At 41.1% G+C, this 20,324-nt stretch overlaps 1 protein-coding gene across 4 annotated transcripts in view; it reads left to right on the top strand.

Moving 5' to 3' along the window:
• megf11 (multiple EGF-like-domains 11) overlaps nucleotides 1-20,324 on the top strand; it is a 118,680-nt gene that overhangs the window by 74,810 nt on the left and 23,546 nt on the right. For all 4 annotated transcript variants that reach the window (XM_058076523.1, XM_058076526.1, XM_058076524.1 and 1 more), the window contains 6 exons: nucleotides 3,329-3,575; nucleotides 3,665-3,785; nucleotides 5,311-5,447; nucleotides 7,023-7,235; nucleotides 7,545-7,719; nucleotides 13,091-13,211. In XM_058076523.1, coding sequence (XP_057932506.1) covers nucleotides 3,329-3,575; nucleotides 3,665-3,785; nucleotides 5,311-5,447; nucleotides 7,023-7,235; nucleotides 7,545-7,719; nucleotides 13,091-13,211 — 1,014 coding nt within the window. The remainder of the gene's footprint in view (nucleotides 1-3,328; nucleotides 3,576-3,664; nucleotides 3,786-5,310; nucleotides 5,448-7,022; nucleotides 7,236-7,544; nucleotides 7,720-13,090; nucleotides 13,212-20,324) is intronic.

Below are 20,324 nucleotides of genomic sequence, written 5' to 3'. Positions count from 1 at the left end.
GAGTCTTGAAACTGACACCAAAGGTGAGTAATATCCATTTATCTACTATTGGTCCAAGGGATTACACCGCATCTTAAGTGAAACCAAAAAAAAGTGAAGCAAAAACATTCCACTATTTTCCTAGCATCTTGCTCAGACATTGGGTTTATTAACAGATGTGTTTACACCCCCAAAAAATGATGGGGCCAATTACATTTCTTGCATTCTTTATGATCGGTTTACATCCAGTGACTCTCACCAATTTCACACTGCTTTGTGGAAGTGACACAGAATAAGGGGACAACATTGACCCAGCAATTTTACACTTGATTGTATCATCACTGGGTATTGTGCAATGCCAGGACAAGGTCGTGAAGTTTAACACCAGAGACTCTCTTCTCCCACCCTGTTGTGCTGGTATCAGTTGTAGCTGTTGCACATCTAATTATCTGACTGTGGGATGTTGTTTCACTGCGCAAAAGCCTGCATAGTTTACACTATTATCCTACTGGGTGGTGTATATTCGGCATATGTGAAGAAATGCCAATATATGTACAAGTCATACAAGTACTATTTCAAATAACACAGTAAGTTGCTCTAAAATATACGATACTGTCTCTGACGTAAATAATTTAAAACCAAAATGAGACTGTCATGCTCTGCGAGGCAGCTCGAGCTTCTGTGTTGTTGTCCTATGTCCGGTTTTGGAGTCTTATTTTGTCATTAGTTTCCAGTTTCCAGTCTCTTCTTTCTGAGGACGTTGCAGATAAAAGCTGTTCCTTATCTGTGATTAGTAGGACTTTAATTTCATTTTTCAAATCTCAAGAAAGGTAGGGTCAAGTCTGAAGTCAAAATTTTAGAATCCTTTCAAATCATATACACAGTTTACCATATAAAACGCCATTTGGACAATTATAACATATTTTTAAAATTGATAAATAACATTTTTTTTAATGTAAGACCACTGTGACACAGAAAAGGAGTGATGTAAATGACATCATAGTGATCATGTTGGTTGAATACTTTGAATGGGGACACATTTTACTACACACTCACTGAATATGTAAAATATTTCCAAGTCATTAGGTTAAAGTCAGAATGAAATCCAAAGTCATTAATGTCAGAGTTGAGTTGAAAGTCTTTGATGGTATTGTCAAGTGGAATCCAAAGTCATCAAAATTGTGACTCCAGTCTGACTCGAGTCCAAGTCTTATTCGTGATAGGTCGGTCATGAATAAAGCAGCTCTTAGAGTCGTCTCTTGAAAGTGTCAATGTAAGCCGGTTCTTTGAAGTGAACGAGCCATCGTGTTTTTGCTCATCTTTTTTTCTGTTATTGGAAAAAAAAGGGTGATTGGTCAAAATTTGTGGTGCTGTATGTTACAACAATAACAAAAAATGGGAGGCAAGCTGAGCTGAGGCACTGGTTCATTGTCTTGTCTTGGTATTCTCATTGTGTGTTGGGTTCTAGTGGTTAAATGTATTGCGCTATTTCAACTCTTGCTACCACTGTGTACTTGTCCTCTTTTTTCTTTTTTCTCCTTTTCTCTCTTCTCTATTTGAATCTGCTTGTGCAGCACGACTTTTTAACTGCAGTGCACTCCTATGTCAACATCATGGGATCACATAACAAGCCAGGATGTGACAAAGACCCTGTCATCATATTTTCATAGTCCTTCCCTCACTTTTGTTATTAGATCAAAATTGTTTGACACCCATTTTTATGTCTAAACTTCTTTTTCACTGTTCCTCCATGGATCCGCATTGATTCTCAGATTGCGTTTAAGATGGGAGATCCACGGGGAATGAAAAGGTTGCACATAAGAAAAATTAGATGAAGCCAATGTCTTTGCAGACTGATGCAACAGGTGATGAAATAACTTTAAATAAGAAGCCTCAAGAAAGTCCTATAAACACACTCTGTAAAATTCTGTAAAAATGGGATAGAACTGAGTACAAATAATACATTTTGAATCCACTGACCATACAAAAATGGTTCCTGCTCAACCTTCAGGTGGTTATACATGCCAGGCCTGAGGTCATGAACATATTATGTCCAATCAATATGAGCCATGAGCCACGCAGCCTCTTGTCTGGGTAGGTGCAGAGGCTATAGCGGCTGTGCGCGATGGCCCCCCGTTGCTCGGACCTGTCTTCATCCGTGAAGGGAGTGATCATCTTCCTGCTGTGTGCCTGGAAAAACAGGCTTGGGTGACAGCCATGGAATAGGCATTCATTGAGCTCCCTCGTTGGCCGATCACACCTCTGGCAAAGAGAACATACAAGGAGGCTGCGCGGCATCTTAACATTAGCGTCTGAGCCTGTCAGGAATCAATAGTGGAATATTCTCCAAATGGGCTGCAGAGAATTACCTCAAACTGGGGTTTTATATGGAGCAATAGAGCTGGTGCTGATAGAAACACATAAGGCCACACCAATCACTTAAATCAGCCGTCCGCTGTCACAAGAACAATTAGGTTTGCAAGACAGCCTACAACCTGTGTGCTCCTGGCCAATTGCTCCTCACATAAAAAATGGCTGTTTATTTAACATTGAAGGATTAGCTCTTTGCTTGCAGTTTGTACGATTATTGAGTGCCTCTAAACACACCCGTCACTCGTGCAATGTGGTGAATGCGCTTGTTTTACACCACTCCCTCGGGCCCCACTTGGTCATGTCATCAGACTATTTACTTGAGCCCATGTGAAGTAGCAATTTTCAAGAGTGTCAATATAACAATGCAGTTGGGAGAGCCAAGTGTGCGATTACAGGAGATGAATGCTGTCTCGCTCAGGTATTGTCTGCTCAATTACGCCAATGAAATACAATTAGAGTGTTTAGCAAAGTTGTAAAAGTGAGCGCTTGACTATCTGTGTGCATTTTTGTCAATAATGGGTTGTTTATCTTTGCATCCTCTTTGCTGACGTTGGCGTTTGAACAGCTTGCAAATACAGTTGGCTTTTTTTTCACTTTACTTTAGTCTATTAACCCGCAATATATCAGTATCACATATATGGTTTATCTATTTGCTTCCCTTTGTGTAAGTTATAGGGTCTTTGAAAGGGAGACAAAAGTATTGGAACACATACTCAGACTAAAAATAGGCGAACTATGGTGCAGCTGCAATTGTTTTCGGTCTATTGGGGGGGGGTGTAACTTGCCGAACATTTGTGAAGTCATGTTGGTGATGTTGGTTGCAATCTGTTATGTGTTGTACCAACAAAGTTTGATAGGGTGGTGGTCATGGCTCACACATAGAATGGAAAATGTCTCAATTATTTACCTTGCCATGAAGAAGAAGTAGTCCAGATGTTGTCAGTCAGTCTAATGGTCCGTCTTTGTGTACCTGCAGGCTGTGAGAGCGACTACTGGGGACCACATTGCAGCAATCGGTGCCAGTGTCAAAATGAAGCTAAGTGCAATCCCATCACAGGAGCCTGTGTCTGCACCGACGGCTACCAAGGGTGGCGCTGCGAGGAGTCCTGTGAACCTGGTTACTATGGTAAGGCATGCCAACTACCGTGCCAGTGTCTCAATGGAGCCACCTGCGACCATGAAACCGGAGAGTGCATCTGTGCCCCGGGCTACACGGGTGCCTTGTGAGTACTGACAATTTACTTTGATTCTCTGAGTTAGTCAAACACAAGTTTTAAGTGTCAAATATGTGAATATTGTTGTTCGGTGACAGCTGTGGAGAGCGGTGCCCCTATGGCAGTCATGGTCCGCAGTGTGAGCAAGGCTGCCCCTGTCAGAATGGAGGTTCGTGCCACCACATCACTGGGGATTGTTCCTGCCCAGCAGGGTGGATGGTAGGTTACTTTAATAACAAGGGTAGTTCTGGAAAAGGCTGCAGAGAAGAGCATGGCTACACAATATGTGATACACCCAGGGTCAATGTGTGGTCCATCCTCTCTCATCCCGTCATTGTCATTAGTTAAGTCAGACATTTATAAAAATGCAACAAAGCTAATATGAATGGGACATTTAGGAAGTTAGATAAATATTATATACTGCAAAGTCCTTGTGCAGCTTTGTCCAATCCACACTATAGATGGTCACACTTCATTTAAACGATACTTACAGTTTAACAGCATTGTTCAAGTCTACCATGGCCCCCCTTGCATATTTTGTCTTCTTCTGTGATTTTTGATTTTTTTGATTTTTTTTTTTTGTTCTAGCACAAGCAGGGCCTTCTGAATTAAATGCAAGATGGTGACTCTAATGTGACATAACAATAGTTTGTTCACTCCTCTGGGCCCGCTCGTGTGTGACCCCCGGTGCCCGTCTGCCCTTGTGGGATGTGGTCTCTCACCACACTCGGGAGCCGGTTGTCCTCCGGCCTGGTGGTACCCTGTTTGTGGTCTGGGTTGCCGGGCCCAGGATGCTTTAATAGCGGCCTTCAGCTCATCTCTCTTGTTGGGTCTGATGTTACTCATCTTTATCTTCACAATACCTCGCAGATTCTCGATGGGAATTTGCAAGCCAGTAAAGTAATTCACACAATGTGTAACCTAAGTTATACCTGTGAAATATGAATTTTCCCATCACACCCCCCCCAAAAAAAAAAAAATCAAAATTAGGACAAAACAAAGGTTTTCAATGGTTCACTACATGCACAATGAACCTAGAATATACAGTACTGTATGAAGGTTTCACAATTTGCATGATATTACGGAAGAAAACGTAAGAAAACTTTTACACAACATGGCTATGTATAAACCAAAACTTGACTTACATGACCATCTAGGAACGGAACTTGTACGTAACCTGAGGACAACCTGTGCTGTTTAATAATGTATCACATACAACAACATAACATGTTTTTTTTCTTGTCAATGTCATGTTTTACACACTTTCTTTCTGCAGTTTGGTTATTATACTATAGAGTGCCATAGTGTGACACTCAGTCGAGCCGAGTAGAGGGTAAAATTAATTAGGATCAGCAGCGGAATCCTGGATCAGATCATCAAACCATAATGACATTGTCCTTGAGTCATAGCAACACACCAAATTTCATCCAAGTGCTTTCACATCTTTTTTTCATCAATCTGGTAGCAGCATAACCTGCACACATTTCACCTCGTTGTGATGATGAATTTAGATTCAAGTGACGATAAATCATACATCTGTGTTGAAGGTTCCAAGTTCCCAAATGTTTTCAGCGATATTACATTTCCTCAAAGTGCGAAATCGGAGAAAATACAGTTAAGAAACAAATGAATCATCCCTGAAGTGAGGAGAAAGTAATGAAGCCGTCAGTCATTGTGGGTGCTCTTTCTGTCTATCTTTCATGTGGGTCTGATGATGTATCTCAAACAGTCCTGTTCTTCACAGGGTTCTGTTTGTGCCCAACCGTGTCCTCTTGGCAAGTATGGCATCAACTGCAGCAAGGACTGTTCCTGCCGCAATGGCGGCCTGTGTGATTACATCACAGGCCAGTGCCGTTGTGCAGATGGCTTCAGTGGGCGCAGGTACTCGCATGACATCCAAACGGCTCAATTTAACACACAAATGCGCACAGTGATGTCTAGTACAGCCACAGCATGTAGGTCAGACAGTGGGATCATTTATTGATATTCCACCCAAAGAGACAGTTTCCTGCTGACAATTACACACGCAGTAAAGTCGCTCACTGGCCTATTCTCTTTGTTGACTTTCTAATGAGGCACCAACCTGTTCTTTTAAAAGAGAAAGGAAACGCTTGAATAAGTCAATTCTCAGGTGAAATAAGTTGATATAAGAAAAGCCATTATTCCATTTCAAGGTGAGCTGGAAGCTTTCAATAGCGTTGTTAATGTTTAATTAATCTCATACTTCATACTGACCAGTCAGGTTTTTGTGTCTCCAGCCCTTCATCCACTCTCTCTCCACTCCCAACTCGTCCATTGATCACACGGTGGGCTACATGCTGTTTGGGCTCTGTTCATTCATTATAAGTAATGGGTTTTTATTAAGGTCTCATTGAAATCCACAGATCTTTTTAGTTCCCCGTGCCTGCCGGAGCAGCTTGGCTTTATTACATCAGCTCGGGCAATCGCCTCATGGATGGAATCCTTGACAAGAGCTTTACGTTACCTTATTATTTTTGCAAAATTGCTCTCATTCATTTTATCAAAGGCAGGTGAATTAACCTGCATGGAATTATCTCTAGTAGCACCTTCCATTCCAAGTAGCATGATCTTACTTTACTATATATACAGTATATAACTATGACAAGGCCTCTCTCATATATATATAAACTAGTAGAAAACAACTACCAAAATTTAAACTACTGTGGAGAAACTTGTAGCATAGCATATTTTCCGCACCATAAGGCGTATGCTAAAACATGTGGTCTACAAAAAAAAGAGGCAACGGAAGCCAAACATGGAGTTTAGTCCCTGTGTCAGTGGGAAATGGTCCGACCGTTAATCAAGCAGACCGTTACCGAAGTCGCACAACATCTTTTCAGCTTTTGGAACTCGGTACACACATAAAACGCACTGGATTATAAGGCGCAGTGATTTTTGAGAAAATTAAAGGCTTTTAAGTAGGCAAATATGGTAATTTGACTGTAAAATGTGCAGACAACTAATATTGATATTGTGTTGTCAGTGCATTTAAAGAAACATCATTTTTACATTCACTTCAAGAGGACTTATGTTTGGCACTGATAATGGCTACAAAGTCTAACCCCTGCAGTGATCCTCAAGTACGCTTGCTTACAGTGGGGCTTTTACTGCTTAAAAAAATAATAATAAATGGCTTGGACAAATTTACCACTGCTCGGGTTGCGCTACGTTCCGCCGTCCTGCACCACCTTACGCTTTGCCACATAAATAGAGCCTTAGAGCTGAAAAGTGGTGGTTAGTCCTGCAATCACAGTATGTAGGAATAAAGAAACATCATAAAGATAAATCTATGAAATCAGGGCACTCCTTCCAGATATTTCCAATATATTCATGTTTGTTTAATCTTCCACCGTGCATCTTTAACCTGTAAATACATAGCATCTGAAGTTCGACTCATTTCAGAAGTATGATTGGCTGTGTCCTCCGTGTGTACAGGTGTCAAGAAGACTGTCCTGTGGGCACCTACGGCCCACAGTGTAACCAAAAGTGCGAGTGCCACAATGGAGCCAAGTGTCACCACATCAATGGAGCCTGCCTGTGTGAAACTGGCTTTAAAGGCCCCAATTGCCAAGAGAGGTTCTGCCCCCCAGGCCTTTACGGCCTCATCTGTGACAAGTACTGTCCTTGTAATGCCACCAACACTGTGAGGTAAGTGTGCTGCTTCAAGATGAGGCGTAGTTTCACCCCATTTTTAGCTCCAAAGCACCGCTCATTGTGAAGTCTGAACACCTCTCGGTCATGTCGTCCAGTTAACTTTTCATTGTGACCTCCACTTCATTTATAATTTCTCACCATTCATAGTTAATGTCGTGTTAATGCTGTGATTCAGCCTGCATAGAAGTAAGTCATCACAGAGTGAAGGAGAAAGGAGACATCTCAAATAAGCGCACACACAGAGATGGATGGATTTCTGGTGGTGTCTTTTCGTCCCATCTTTCCTTCTCGTTATGCTGCAAGCTGCCATCCACTTTCTGGAGAGTGCACCTGTGCGGCAGGATGGACGGGACTTTACTGTAATGAGACCTGCCCGCCTGGCTTCTTTGGGGAGGGATGCATGCTGCCGTGTAGCTGCTCCAATGGAGCTGACTGCCACCCTGTCACGGGGGCCTGCATGTGTGCCCCTGGCTTTATGGTGAGTACATCTGCGGTGTTGTTTTTATTATTGTTGCATCAAAAGAATATTACCTGTGCCAGCTCCTGTTTACATACTGTACATGTAGGCCCATAGTGATACCAATGCTCCATCCATTGTCTATACCGCTTATCTTCACTAGGGTCGCAGGGGTATGCTAGAGCCTATCCCAGCTGCGAGAGGCGGGGACTGGTCACCAGCCAATCACAGGGCACATATAGACAAACAACCATTCGCACTCACATTCATACCTATGGACAATTTGGAGTCGCCAATTAACCTAGCATGTTTTTGGAATATGGGGGGAAACCGGAGTACCCGGAGAAAACCCACTCACCACCATGCGGCCTTCGTCAAAAATAATTGGTCTAATACAAACCGTTTAGCTAGTTTACTCTTTATTATACATTTTTTCCAACAGCAATATTCAAAAGTACATATATAGAAAAAGTACATATAAACTTCAGCACTATAAGTATGATGCTAATGTAAACTCAAATCAATTAAAAGTTGAATAATTTCTCTGTATGCAATAATAATAAATATAACACTAAGAAAACGTACACAATAAATAACCAATGGCTGAACTGTTCATATGTTGTTACATATTTGAAGTCATTTGTACAACACCTGTCGATCAGTCCTGTAGGGGTGCATTTACCTTAGTGGTTGACATCTCCAATGTGTAAAGTTGGATGTCCTGTCTGAATGATGTCATCTTTGACCCATTCTAAAGAATTTCATGGAATTCAGTTGGGTAATATAAAGAGTTATGCTGCTATGAAACTTGCAGAACAAACGTTATCCTCTGCATTGGGCATCGTGCTTAGAGGAGATAATTCCTCTTTCTCAGTTAAACCACAATTATGTTGGTTTTCTACTAATTATAGTGCATTTCATTAAGCAAGATCCCATTAAAATCTTATGGGAACGGGCTAGTCTTTCATGTTTCATCACTGTTTACATCTCATGCTACCCAAAAGAGAAAAAAAGATAAACAGCACTCATTTGAGGACAAAAATTTACATATTCTAGACAGAGAAGACAGATGGTTTGAAAGAGGAATGAGGGAGGCCATCTACGTCAAGGTTGAGAAAGTATCTCTGAACAGGGGAGGGATGTCTACGACATTACCTATCCCCCCCATACAGTGGTGTGCTTTCATCCCTGCCTAAAAGATTCAATCCTTTACCCTGCAACATGTATCAAACATGACACAGCCATTGTTACAACTGAGTGGAATACTAACAAGGTCCAAACAACTATTGTCGGCTGACAGAGGTCTCACTCCGCTCTATCTTAACTACTGTTGTATTGCACCACAAAAGCTTGAAACCATACTTGATTCGGGCGTCCCTCACCTACAGGGAGTAAATACTTGGATCTTGCACCATGCCCTCAGACTTCAGCTTGTCCTATTGAATTGTGAGCACAAACTGATAAAGCCTGGTTGGATGAGGGGCAAAGTGTTTTTTACAACAACCTGAACAGTCCAGTTGCGGTCGATGCAATGCCTTGAGAATACAATGACCTGGAAGAATGAGTATATTCACATACATCTCATGCTATCAGACTTTGTAGAGAGGCTTGAAATTGGATTTTTACCAAAATCAAAAAAATATATATTGATATGCAACTTTGGTCACATCTTATGCTCTTTTACTGTGATGACACTGGATGCATTTCACAAAAAACGTACTACAATATGCACAAGTTCTCGAAAATTACCATATTTATATTTAAGTCATCAGGCAATCAAGACCTTACTTTTCCCTTAATAAACAACACTTTCATTACATTTTTTTAAGACTCTTATTTTCTTAGATGCCGTCTGACAGGATGTAACTTGCAGTGTTTTTATTGTGAAGGCAGAAAGTGCGCTGTCTTGTCTTGTGCCTCTTTGCAGATGTTTGGTGTGAGGATGAGACAAAGCTGTGTGGTTCTAAAAAGGGCTTCTCGAACTATATATAGTTGCCGTTCTTACGTCATGTTGAGCTTGCACCACAGTTCTATGATAAGCATTCGACAACCTACATTGACAGGATAAAATCTACAGTGGGAAAAAATGTTTTCAATTATTTCAATGACAAATCAACGCATATTTTCATATGATAACATCCTATTTTAGCAGAATCTTTGATTTAATTATGGAGAGTTGATTTCTAATTATGCCACATGAATTCTTCAAAGAGCTGATTAACTGTTTTGCCCTTGTTCATTTTAATCACTACTAAGGAAACAACAAAAGGAAAGGAGAATATGTGATTTACATTTTTATAGTAATAAATATGTCACCACAATGTGCCATCATTTTATTATCTCTTTATTGATGAGCTCTTTTACACTAATAGAAACTCCCTCTGATGGCTGGGACTCTCCACTTGAATTGTGTCCCTTTACTTGGCAACACATTTACTGTACCGTGGGCTAAAATGCAATCGGTACAAACAATTTTTTCCACCTTTTCACATTTTCACATTGTACAACTCTGTAATTATTTGTACAACCTCAGCCGCATGTTTTTTTGTCTTGCAATCTGAAGTTACAGAGCCACAGAGATGGAGGGAGTACATTGCAGCCAATGTAACATTTCAGTGGAAATTGCCTTTGTCTTCGAGCGGGGCCTCTGTGGTGAATTGAGCCACAGAGTGACGCCGCAGACTGTGTCTTAATTTGCTCCACCTGTTCCTCTATGGTGGGGAGGTCTGCCAGATCCATTAAACAGACCTTGAGGGCAAGGGAGTCGGATGGGAACAGACGCACTACATATGGAGGATTGGTGTGTGTGTGTAGAAAGACGACTAGAACACTAATGGCGTTTTTTGTCTTTTTTTTTCTTTTGAGAGAGAGAGAGAGACTTTTAACAAAAATGCCACACAACACCGAAGCTCTGCTTGAGACTCTGTGACGCCACCTGTTAGCGTGTAACCTTTTGTCATTTGGGGCCTATCATTATCACACAGGGTGCTTTTAAAATGTGCTTGATGATGGCGTTGCAGCTATGATTGCCAGTGAAATCACTTCCCCGGGACACCACTGATGGGCCGAAGCCTCCCTGCTGCATTTTTGTTCTGGAGCCTCGTCTGGTGGCGAGTGTGAGAGCAGACCGAGCTCCTGTACGCTTGATTTAACCCTGGTAATTGGACATGCAATTTTTGACTGAGACCTGTTCAGACACTGTCCCTGCCAGCATTACATATGTAGTCACGTAACAATATCTGCACTGTGTTTATTTGTATTCTGTTGACAATGCTGAATGTGAATGATATGTGCATTAGCGAGTCTGCGATGGATTCCAGTTCATTCCTTTGTTGGTGGCGAAAAGAAATGATTTACCCGTCTCCCAGGGCTTTCCAACCTCATCAAAAGGTTCAGAGGTTCATTTTCCATCCTGCTGCATGAATTTTAAAGTGCACTTGCTCGTGGAGCTGTTAGATGAACTGTTAAGGAGCGAGACTGATTGGTAATTATCAGTGTCATTTGCATCCAATCTCAAGGGGTACCAGACAGATCAATGTTGTGTCAGCCGGTGGTATTCGGGATGAAAATGCCAAAGAGTCCAGGCCGAGGACAACCGGAATTGTAACCTCCACTGGCTGGGTCGTTGCATAAAGTTCTGCTGCTCTCGTGCAGGCGGACTGACAGCCCTGTGTTTTAATAATGATTCACCACATGCAGACTTCTATGCTTCGACGGCTCAAAAGGAATATGAATCAGACGTTTAATGAGGGAGCCGCCGTTCCTCTCTTGAGAGCGGCATAACTACAGGTCTGTGTTCCGCGAGGAGGGAAGCAGCAGCAACATCCGCGTGGTCATTTGTGGCCTTGTGACATTTTATGTGGCCGTTTAAAGGCGCCCTGACCGGTTTGAACGACTCCCTGCCCTTAACAAACACAACAAAAGTGCTACTGTTGGCAGTCTTGAAGCTGTCATTTACAGTGGAACAAAGCTTTATTGCAGCCGATTGATCAAAATTTCATCGGCAGACGGGGGCTTTTATGTGTCGCGCTGGGGGGAGGAGAGATGTTTTAAGATGTGCCTTCCGTCCTTGGCGTCCGCTATAGCTCCTGCCTTGTGTTTAAACTGAGTTCAAAATGATAATGAGAGCAGTGAGCGGCCAGCAGTACCCCAGCGGTCGAGCCAGCGACTCCTATGGGCCCCTAATTGGAACTCTAAATCATTGTGTCACCTGTCACTCAGGGCGGAGTTTGCAAAGGGAGGGGGTGTGTGAGATTCCTTAGACTGGCTGTGATCTGCAGCTTATAAGGAAGGGTGAGACCGGTGCAGTACTCAGCCTTTAAAGCAGAGAAATTCAAATAACAGCAGGTTATAGAGGACAAGGTGGGGAATACAGCGTGTCCTTTACCAGACGTGATGATAAGGGGCTTAAAGGCTGCACCAGCATGGCTGGCAGCCTCCCTTTGGTGTTGTTATTAATACGAGATTTAGAGTCTGCAGCTGACTGTCACAGATATCCTGCACATCTCACTGCCCACCCAGTGTTTCCATTAAGCCCCCTTTTTCTCCTCCAGTGTTAACCATTATCATCCAGGAGAGTAGATACAACATTCAAAGCATTCTGCAATGCAACCGTATGCACAGTATGGTGATAACTCTCTACGCACATCCAACCCCACCGCCTTTGCTTGTGACCCCATCCGAAGAAGAGAAGTCATAATTAGGGTACAAGGACATGACCCATGAGCCATCAGTGTTCCCTGGGAGCCCTGGTCTCCATGGTAACAGAATCCCAATAAAGGCTAACTGCTTTTATTTATTTTGACTTAATAAGACTCAAATAATACACTTATATAGTCACATACTATAATAAAATACAAAAGAACCAAACAATTTTATATTGTAATCTGATTGCATTTGTTTATGTTTCTATCAAAATGAGATGTCTTCATAATTGTAATCATTTATCATAAAATTAGAGACCATTTTCAAGTACTCAGGGTCTTCCCTGCAGTGAGTTAAAGTGACTGAGTGGCCGAGTGGTTAGCATGTTGCCCCCCCCCCCAGTCAGGAGATTAGGAATACGTAGTGTTCAGATATCCGTTTGTGAAGTTTGCATGTTCTCCCTGTGCGTGCAACCATGGGTTTTCTCCCATATTCCAAAAATCATGTGTGAATGATTGTTTGTCTATATGTGCCCTGCGATTGGCTGGCGACCAAAGTCAGCACACCCCCGACCCCAATACAAGAGATGTATCAAATTATTAGAATGCTCAGTCGAGATCAGATAGATATTCATTTAATGCTATGTTGAACATTTAGGTTGCAGTGATGGTTAAGGTCAGTCATTTTTATTTCAATGAAGACTAGTCCCTCCTTTGCTCCAAATGACTTTATGATCTTTTCTCCTCAGGGTGAAGACTGTGCCACAGAGTGTCCTCCTGGTTTGTATGGACCAAGCTGCATGTCCACCTGCTCCTGCCACAATCACGCCTCCTGCTCACCTGTCGATGGATCCTGCATCTGCAAGGAAGGTACACAATTACTTTGGCCTCTGACTATTGTCAGTATCACATGATGGCTGTACTGTTAACTGTTGGTTGTTTAGCTGAATCACCGCAAGACTTGTTTCACACTGACAAGCATATCTGTGTCAAATGTGAGCAAGATTGTTGGCCACCATCAAGCAAAACTCAGGGTTAGCTAATTGCCCAAGTCATTGACCAGTATTTGTCCAATGATTAGAAACATATTATTATATAATAATATAATAATATTATTACTACAATATTTTACGTTGCTCTGGCGTATCAGTCGCATCAGTTGAAAAATGCATCATGAAGAGCAAAAAAACATATACATACGTCGCACTGGACTCGCTGTTATTTATGATGGAGCTATCATCAGAGCGCGCTTTTTTGAGTGTCACTGCGCCGCTCCCAACAACATTAAATTCACAAGAGAACACCACAAAGCCAGAAGGAGAGGACAATGTTTACGCCAACAAAGACACAAATGGACGCTTACAGAAGCTGAAATAAGTCTTTTTTTTACCGAGGCAACATGGGTCCCTCCTCCAATGAACTGATACAATTTTGGGGGGTGATCCGGATCACCGTCTGAATCCAGGAATTTTCTAAAAGATTCTTATATAGGACCATTTTTACCATCTATCCATATAACTCCACAAAAACGGTCAGAAGAAAACAGGGTTCGACAAAATATCAAAGACTCATCCCAAAAATTGTAGGATTATTACTTTGGTTTGTATCACAATATGGGGGGGGACTATGGTGCTTGGTGGAGGTCTGCGCTAGTCGAGTGCTTTTCTAGGCTACAGGCAGGCGTGGCAATATCTAGCAATATGTTGGAGGATAAGCGGCATAGAAAATGGATGGATTACTTACAGACAGGAAGTCTCTAAGGCAGCATAATATAGAATATTGTGAAATAAAAATTAGGAGCCCCTTCCTTTTTCATTTCTGCACTACTGAGTGAGTGTTGGTTCAGAGCTGGACACCAAGATGCAGGAATGAGATGAAGATGATGCTTCTAATAGTCTTTTAATGTCAGCAGTCAAGGGTACAAAGACAAGGTGTTATGTCCAGAGCCCTGCTCCTTGAACTAAGTACTAATCAGGAAGAAGTGCAGTGGAAAACATAAAGGGCACCACAGGAAAAAATGTCTCACTGTACTACTCACATTCAACATTATAGTAAGGTGGTGTAAAGCCACAAAACTATTCAGTACTATACTAAGTTACTAAGTACATACAACAGGGTATCTGGTACACAGAACAAATCAGAGCCAGATCACGGGTGGGGCAAATGTCTGGGCACTTTAAAGGCAAGTTGTTCCTTTCTCTGTGTGCATCGTATCAACAAATAAGTAAGTCTGAATGATTACTTTGTGCATTAAAAGTGTTTCATCTTGAGGATTTCATTTATATTGGCGTTCCAATTAATCCCCACACGGCGCCAGTGGTGAAAACCTGTCACTACGATTGGAGATTCACCCGGAAATGAGGCTTTATTGATGGGTGTGTGTGTTTTTGTATTTCAGATACAATTAAGAACGGGGTAGTGGTTATTTTAGACTTGGGACATAATGGAAAGACTCCAGGTATATATTGGACACTTCATACTCAACAAGCAGGATCGAAATTATTTGTCAGTGCTCATGTCAAACTTTATCCTAATGTCACAATGCAAAATACACATTTTTCACCCGGAATTACTATAAAATGAATGAACCATTGAATTATGTTCAATCTTTCAAGTGAATTAACATGATAAGGTTTATGTTTTTACGTGTGCAGTAGTAGGGGATACATGGCTTCAAGTCAAATGTCTGAAGGGGTACGTGACTGTAAAAAGTTTGGGAACCACTGCACTACATGGTCACTAATAATAAAACAACACAAAATCACAACAAAGTGACATATTCATTACAATAACACAATAATAACATTCACTAATATTGTATTGTAATAAATATAATATAACACACAACTATATGGTACTAATGCCAGTAAGTGGCAACAGCTGCAAAATAAAAGACCAGTGAGCAGCAGTCGCTGCTTATTTCGTCTGGAATGAGCCCCCATACTATTATTCTTAGATTCCTAGAATAGATCTAGTCAGAAAATATGGATTTACTTACTGACAGAGCGACTGGAAGATAGGCTGGAAAGACAAGTGACAGCAAGCCATTATTTGCTAACAATTCATGTCCAGAACACTTACCTGTGACACCAGCAATCAGGTGCAAAGAGTACAACCATGAACGCACGTGAAGAAAGTGACATTCTCAAACATAATATTCAGTAATATTGTGTTGTGAGGGGTATGACATGTTTTACTGGTAGTGATAGCCACAGCTGGAAGATTTGTCTTTGCACAGAGATGAAGACTATTGATGATTGTTGTTTAGCAAACCCATGTTGTTATTCTCAATTCTTAGATTTGTGGTGACACAAGCCTTTGGACTTATTGTTCTATGCTGTTCTATAAGCCAAGCCATATAGAAATTAGCACTGCATTAGCCGCCGCCACTATGCCTACTATGGAGTATAATAAGGCCTGAAATGTAGATTGATTTACTGACACCTTGGAACATTTTCCATGGTTGAACGTCTTGTGGGTTTTTGACGTTTTTATTGTAATTTATTTGTCCCACAATGTTTGCGATTATCTGACGAGGTGAATAATGTCTTTTAGAAATGTGAGCAATATTACTCTGCCACTCCGAGTGTTCCAGCAAAAGTTTTCAACACAGCGATCAGCCATAATATTAAAAGATATATGTAATAAACAACAGAAATTCAAGGAGAAATGACACATAATATCCGAGAACGGGACTGTCCAGATCTGACATCACATGCTTGTAAAAAATAATTCATATGTCAACATTTGAACACACATCTAATACAACAAATATGTCTTTCAATGTAATTTTTCACAGTATAAATAACAACATATTATTTTTTATTTAATATTTAACGCTTAAAGTGCTCATGATGGGCTGCACAGCGGAGCGTGGTTAGCGCGCAGGACGCACAGCTGGGAGACCAAAGTTCGATTCCATCCCTCTGTGTGGAGTTCTCCCCATGCATGTGTGGGTTTTCTCCGGGTACTCCGGTTTCCTCCCACATTCCAAAAACATGCTAGGTTAATTGGCGACTCCAAATTGTCCATAGGTATGAATGTGAGTGTGAATGGTTGTTTGTCTATATGTGCCCTGTGATTGGCTGGCGACCAGTCCAGGGTGTACCCCGCCTCTCGCCCGAAGACAGCTGGGATAGGCTCCAGCACCCCCACGACCCTCGTGATGATAAGCGTTAGAAAATGAATGAAGTGCTCATGACACCAAAATATGTTAATCCTGTTATATAACATTAAATGTTTATTAAGGCTTATTTCCTGCAGTAGATGTGTGATTGAATATTGAAATATTTCCCTTTTTTTAGACATCAGTTCTTCTGGTTCTGGAGGAAGAGGGGCAAGTGATGTTGAGGCCACATGGTCCTGTCCGGATGTTCTGCTTCACTCCAATTCTTTCTCATTTGTTATGGTGCGGTTGCTGTTGTTTATTATAATGTTGATTTTTGAATATTATGCCCGCTTGTTGTGTTGAAGGCTTTTACTGGGACACACGAGGAGACGACATAAGCTTGTTCACGCTTCTAATATGCTTGTTTGCACCTGGAGGGCGTGTCTAAATTGTGTCTAAATCACAAGTTGTTTATTTATTTATGACAACAGTATGGCAAAAATGTTTTGTTGTGCGAGGACTTTCATTTTGTGATTGTTTTTCCCAAACTTTGTTAGGTGTCATGAGTACTTTACAAGAACACATGTCTGTGTTAGATGCGACCCTCTTGGTGACTAGAGATGCAACGGTACAGTGATGAAGTGTGTGTGTGTGTGGAAAGCATCTGTAGAAGGATTTGCACTTTTCTTCAGGCACTCTTCAGAGATGTGAAGCCTCTCCAGACCTTTGCCGTGTGGCCTATATGACAGGTTATGTCTAATGAGGACTCCAAGGAATGTGAATTTCTTGTCATTCTCATCAGTGATGTAGGCAAGGGTTTGTGTTTCTGTTCCCCAGAGGGTGTAAGAGCCAAGAGCCGAGTTCTAACCCAGGCTTCTGACCTGATCTGAGTCTTGTTATGGTGATGGGATCATGCATAGGTTGGCAGTGATAGGTGAAGAGAGCATTTTGGATGTTGCAGGAGGACACATGAGAGGAGCTCTTATAACCTCAATGAGGGATGAGAAGTAAATCTCGTTCTGACAGGGTTGTTTTTGAGTTGTTTTTTTTTTTTTTTACCACCTTTCTTCCCATCAATCCTTCTTGCTGACCTCTGCCTATGTTCCGGAAGTCCCTATTTCTTTTATGAAAAAAGCTAGATGGATGGATAGATAGATATGAACCGTATCTGAATTACTTGACTATGACTTTTTCACAATGCGTTTTAAAAAAAAAACATTTATATCCTATAATTATATCCTGTTGTTTTTGTGTTGGAGAATGTCTTGCAATGCAGACTAGCCAACGTGTAACTTAACCAAGTTACTAAGTATGGTGAATGGAGTAACACTGGTCTGGTCAACTTCCTGGGTAAAGCGTTAACGTCAGGTTGTATGAAAAAGTACACAGCCCATTAGGGTCGTGGGGGTATCCTGGAGCCCATCTCAGCTGACTTCGGGCGAGACATTTATGAGCACTTGTGTATTCAGCTTCCAGCACAATTAAAGCTACTTGGACAGAAAGAAAGCAGACTTGCACTCTTTTCTGAATACATTTTTTGCTATCATACTATCACTTTAACTCAACAAAAATAAAACTACTCATCCATTGAAGACGCCTGAGAGAAAACAATACTGCCATCTAGTGACATTTCATAGGCATTGCTAGAATTTTTAAAGGTACTTAATGTTCGGATTCGAATGTCTATGGCAGGGGTCCCAAACGCAATTTACCTGGGGGCCACCGGAGCTAGGTTCTGGGTGAAGCCGGGGCCGCATCAGGTTTTCAAAAAAAACCCAAAATGCATTTATTAAAAACTGGGAAAAAATCAATAAAAAAAAATATCTTCAATGCTTTTGCTTCTGCTATACTCTACACTTTTTCAGTATTTTGGTTCCGGTTTTCCACACCAAAATATCTGATAAAGCATTCCACTGTTCTCAAATATCTTAATTTTTATTTTTCTACACACAAAATAAGATAAAAAAAACAAACAAATAAGAATAAAGACAATAAATCAATCAATCAATAATGAATACGTAAAATGGTAATAAAACAGCAAATAAGAAAAACGTAAGAAACCACATACAGTTGGTAGAGAAATTATTTCTTTCAGATTCAAATATACAGTACTAACAGTTATTTAACCTTTAACATGAACATTAATGAAACTTAATAATTTTACCCAATTAGCAAGTTAGCATCGTACTCAGTTCCATCTGGGAGCAGCGTCGTAACTTTAACAACATGTTTGATGAGATGCTTTATCTTGACGTGTATTTTCCGTTTTAATTCCAAATCATTTCCTGCATTTATTTGTACCCAGCATCATAAGCCTTTAGCTTCATTGCTAATCCAAAGCAAAACAGGGCGGGGTAACAGGGTAGGGTAACAGTATGGGTGGGGCAAAATCATGTTAATTGTGTCCGGTGTGCACACAGCTTTAAGCTGTCATTTCAACATTAAACTTTGGTACCAATGTGGGGGCTTCAAACTAGCGTCTCGCGGGCCAAATGCAGCCCGCGGGCCGCGAGTTTGAAACCCCTGGTCTATGGGGTGTAGGTTAATGTTTTATATGCTCTATGAAAATAATCACTTATCACGTTATATTAATTGGCAGGCAGCATAATAACACTTTTTGAGATTTGTGGCTAAAAATGTTGAAGAAATTGACACGCTTGTTGGTTGTGAAATGCAAAACAGCTCAATGTTATTTACATTTGCATTGGCATCTGCTTGGTCACATGAATTTTGTTTGCAGCTTGTATAGAGTGTATAGAAAATGGTTGTGTGGATGCATATATGTATATATATAAAGTACCAGCTTGGACACATTTAAAAGCATTTGACTATTGCTGTCAGGTGGGTTGTATTCCTCTGTGCTTTTTACAGTAAATGCTTAGTATAAAGATTCTGCTGACTCATTCTGCTGTTGAGTTGTACTCTATAGGACATCTTTATGTTTGGCTTTTATACTTGTATCAGCAGGTTAAAAAAAAAGAGTAAGAAGAGATTTAATAAAAGGTTGGTCGCCCGGGTCCTGTCATCCTGGAACTTTGAGAGTTTCCTGAGATAAAAAGATGCTGATGGCTCATCTTGTAGTGATACTGTCAGTTTATTGCCTTCTGTACTCAAATGTGAGCGTTCGCGGCCATTCATCACCATCCTGACAAGAGAGAGGAAGAAATCAATGCTTGTTGTTAGGCTTTGACACAGTCAGTGTGAAGAATGATTGAGTCAACAAGAGGGGACTTTCCTCACTGTTTAACAGGCTCGATATGACGGAATCATCAATAGTTCTCAAGATGTCATGGTCCACATATCTGCAGCAGTCAATAGAGTACAAAATTATGCACAGCAAAGGAGAGAGGACGCTTCCCCCTGGGGGGGAAGCTGGCAGGTGTTTCAGACGCCTCTCTAAATTGTCCATTTCGTCTCGCTCCATGCATCTTGCCGCATGTTGAGGAAATCTGAGCAAGTAAATCAGATTTGAGGAAGATAGAGTTGTCGCGAAAGACTTTCAGAGAACTTATTTGATCATTTTCTTGTTGTACAACTTGTTTTCAACTTTTTTTTTCCGGCTGAGTTTTTGTCCCCCTCATTATCCAGCACGCAAGGGTTTGTTTCTTACGCTGTTGGTCCATTTTTTCCCCTCTCCTCTTAGAGTGTGTTGATGGATTGTTTTGCTATTCACCATGCAGGTCGATATTGCCAAATGTGGAAATGATTGCATTTGTTTTAAATTGATAGAATGAAGGGATAAATGTTTGAGGAGTGTGTCTTGTTTCTTTTCATTATATGCCGCCCCCTGCTGGAGGGTATAAAGTTGCATTTGTAGCTTTCCATTGACTTTGAGCTCCTCAATATATTACAAGGATTATTAAGTTTACGTGCAC

Source organism: Doryrhamphus excisus, chromosome 6 (genome assembly GCF_030265055.1).
Source record: "Doryrhamphus excisus isolate RoL2022-K1 chromosome 6, RoL_Dexc_1.0, whole genome shotgun sequence".
NCBI classification, from domain to species: domain Eukaryota; kingdom Metazoa; phylum Chordata; class Actinopteri; order Syngnathiformes; family Syngnathidae; genus Doryrhamphus; species Doryrhamphus excisus.
The sequence above is the reverse complement of the archived record's forward strand: the minus strand, read 5'-3'. Positions and strand labels throughout refer to the sequence as shown.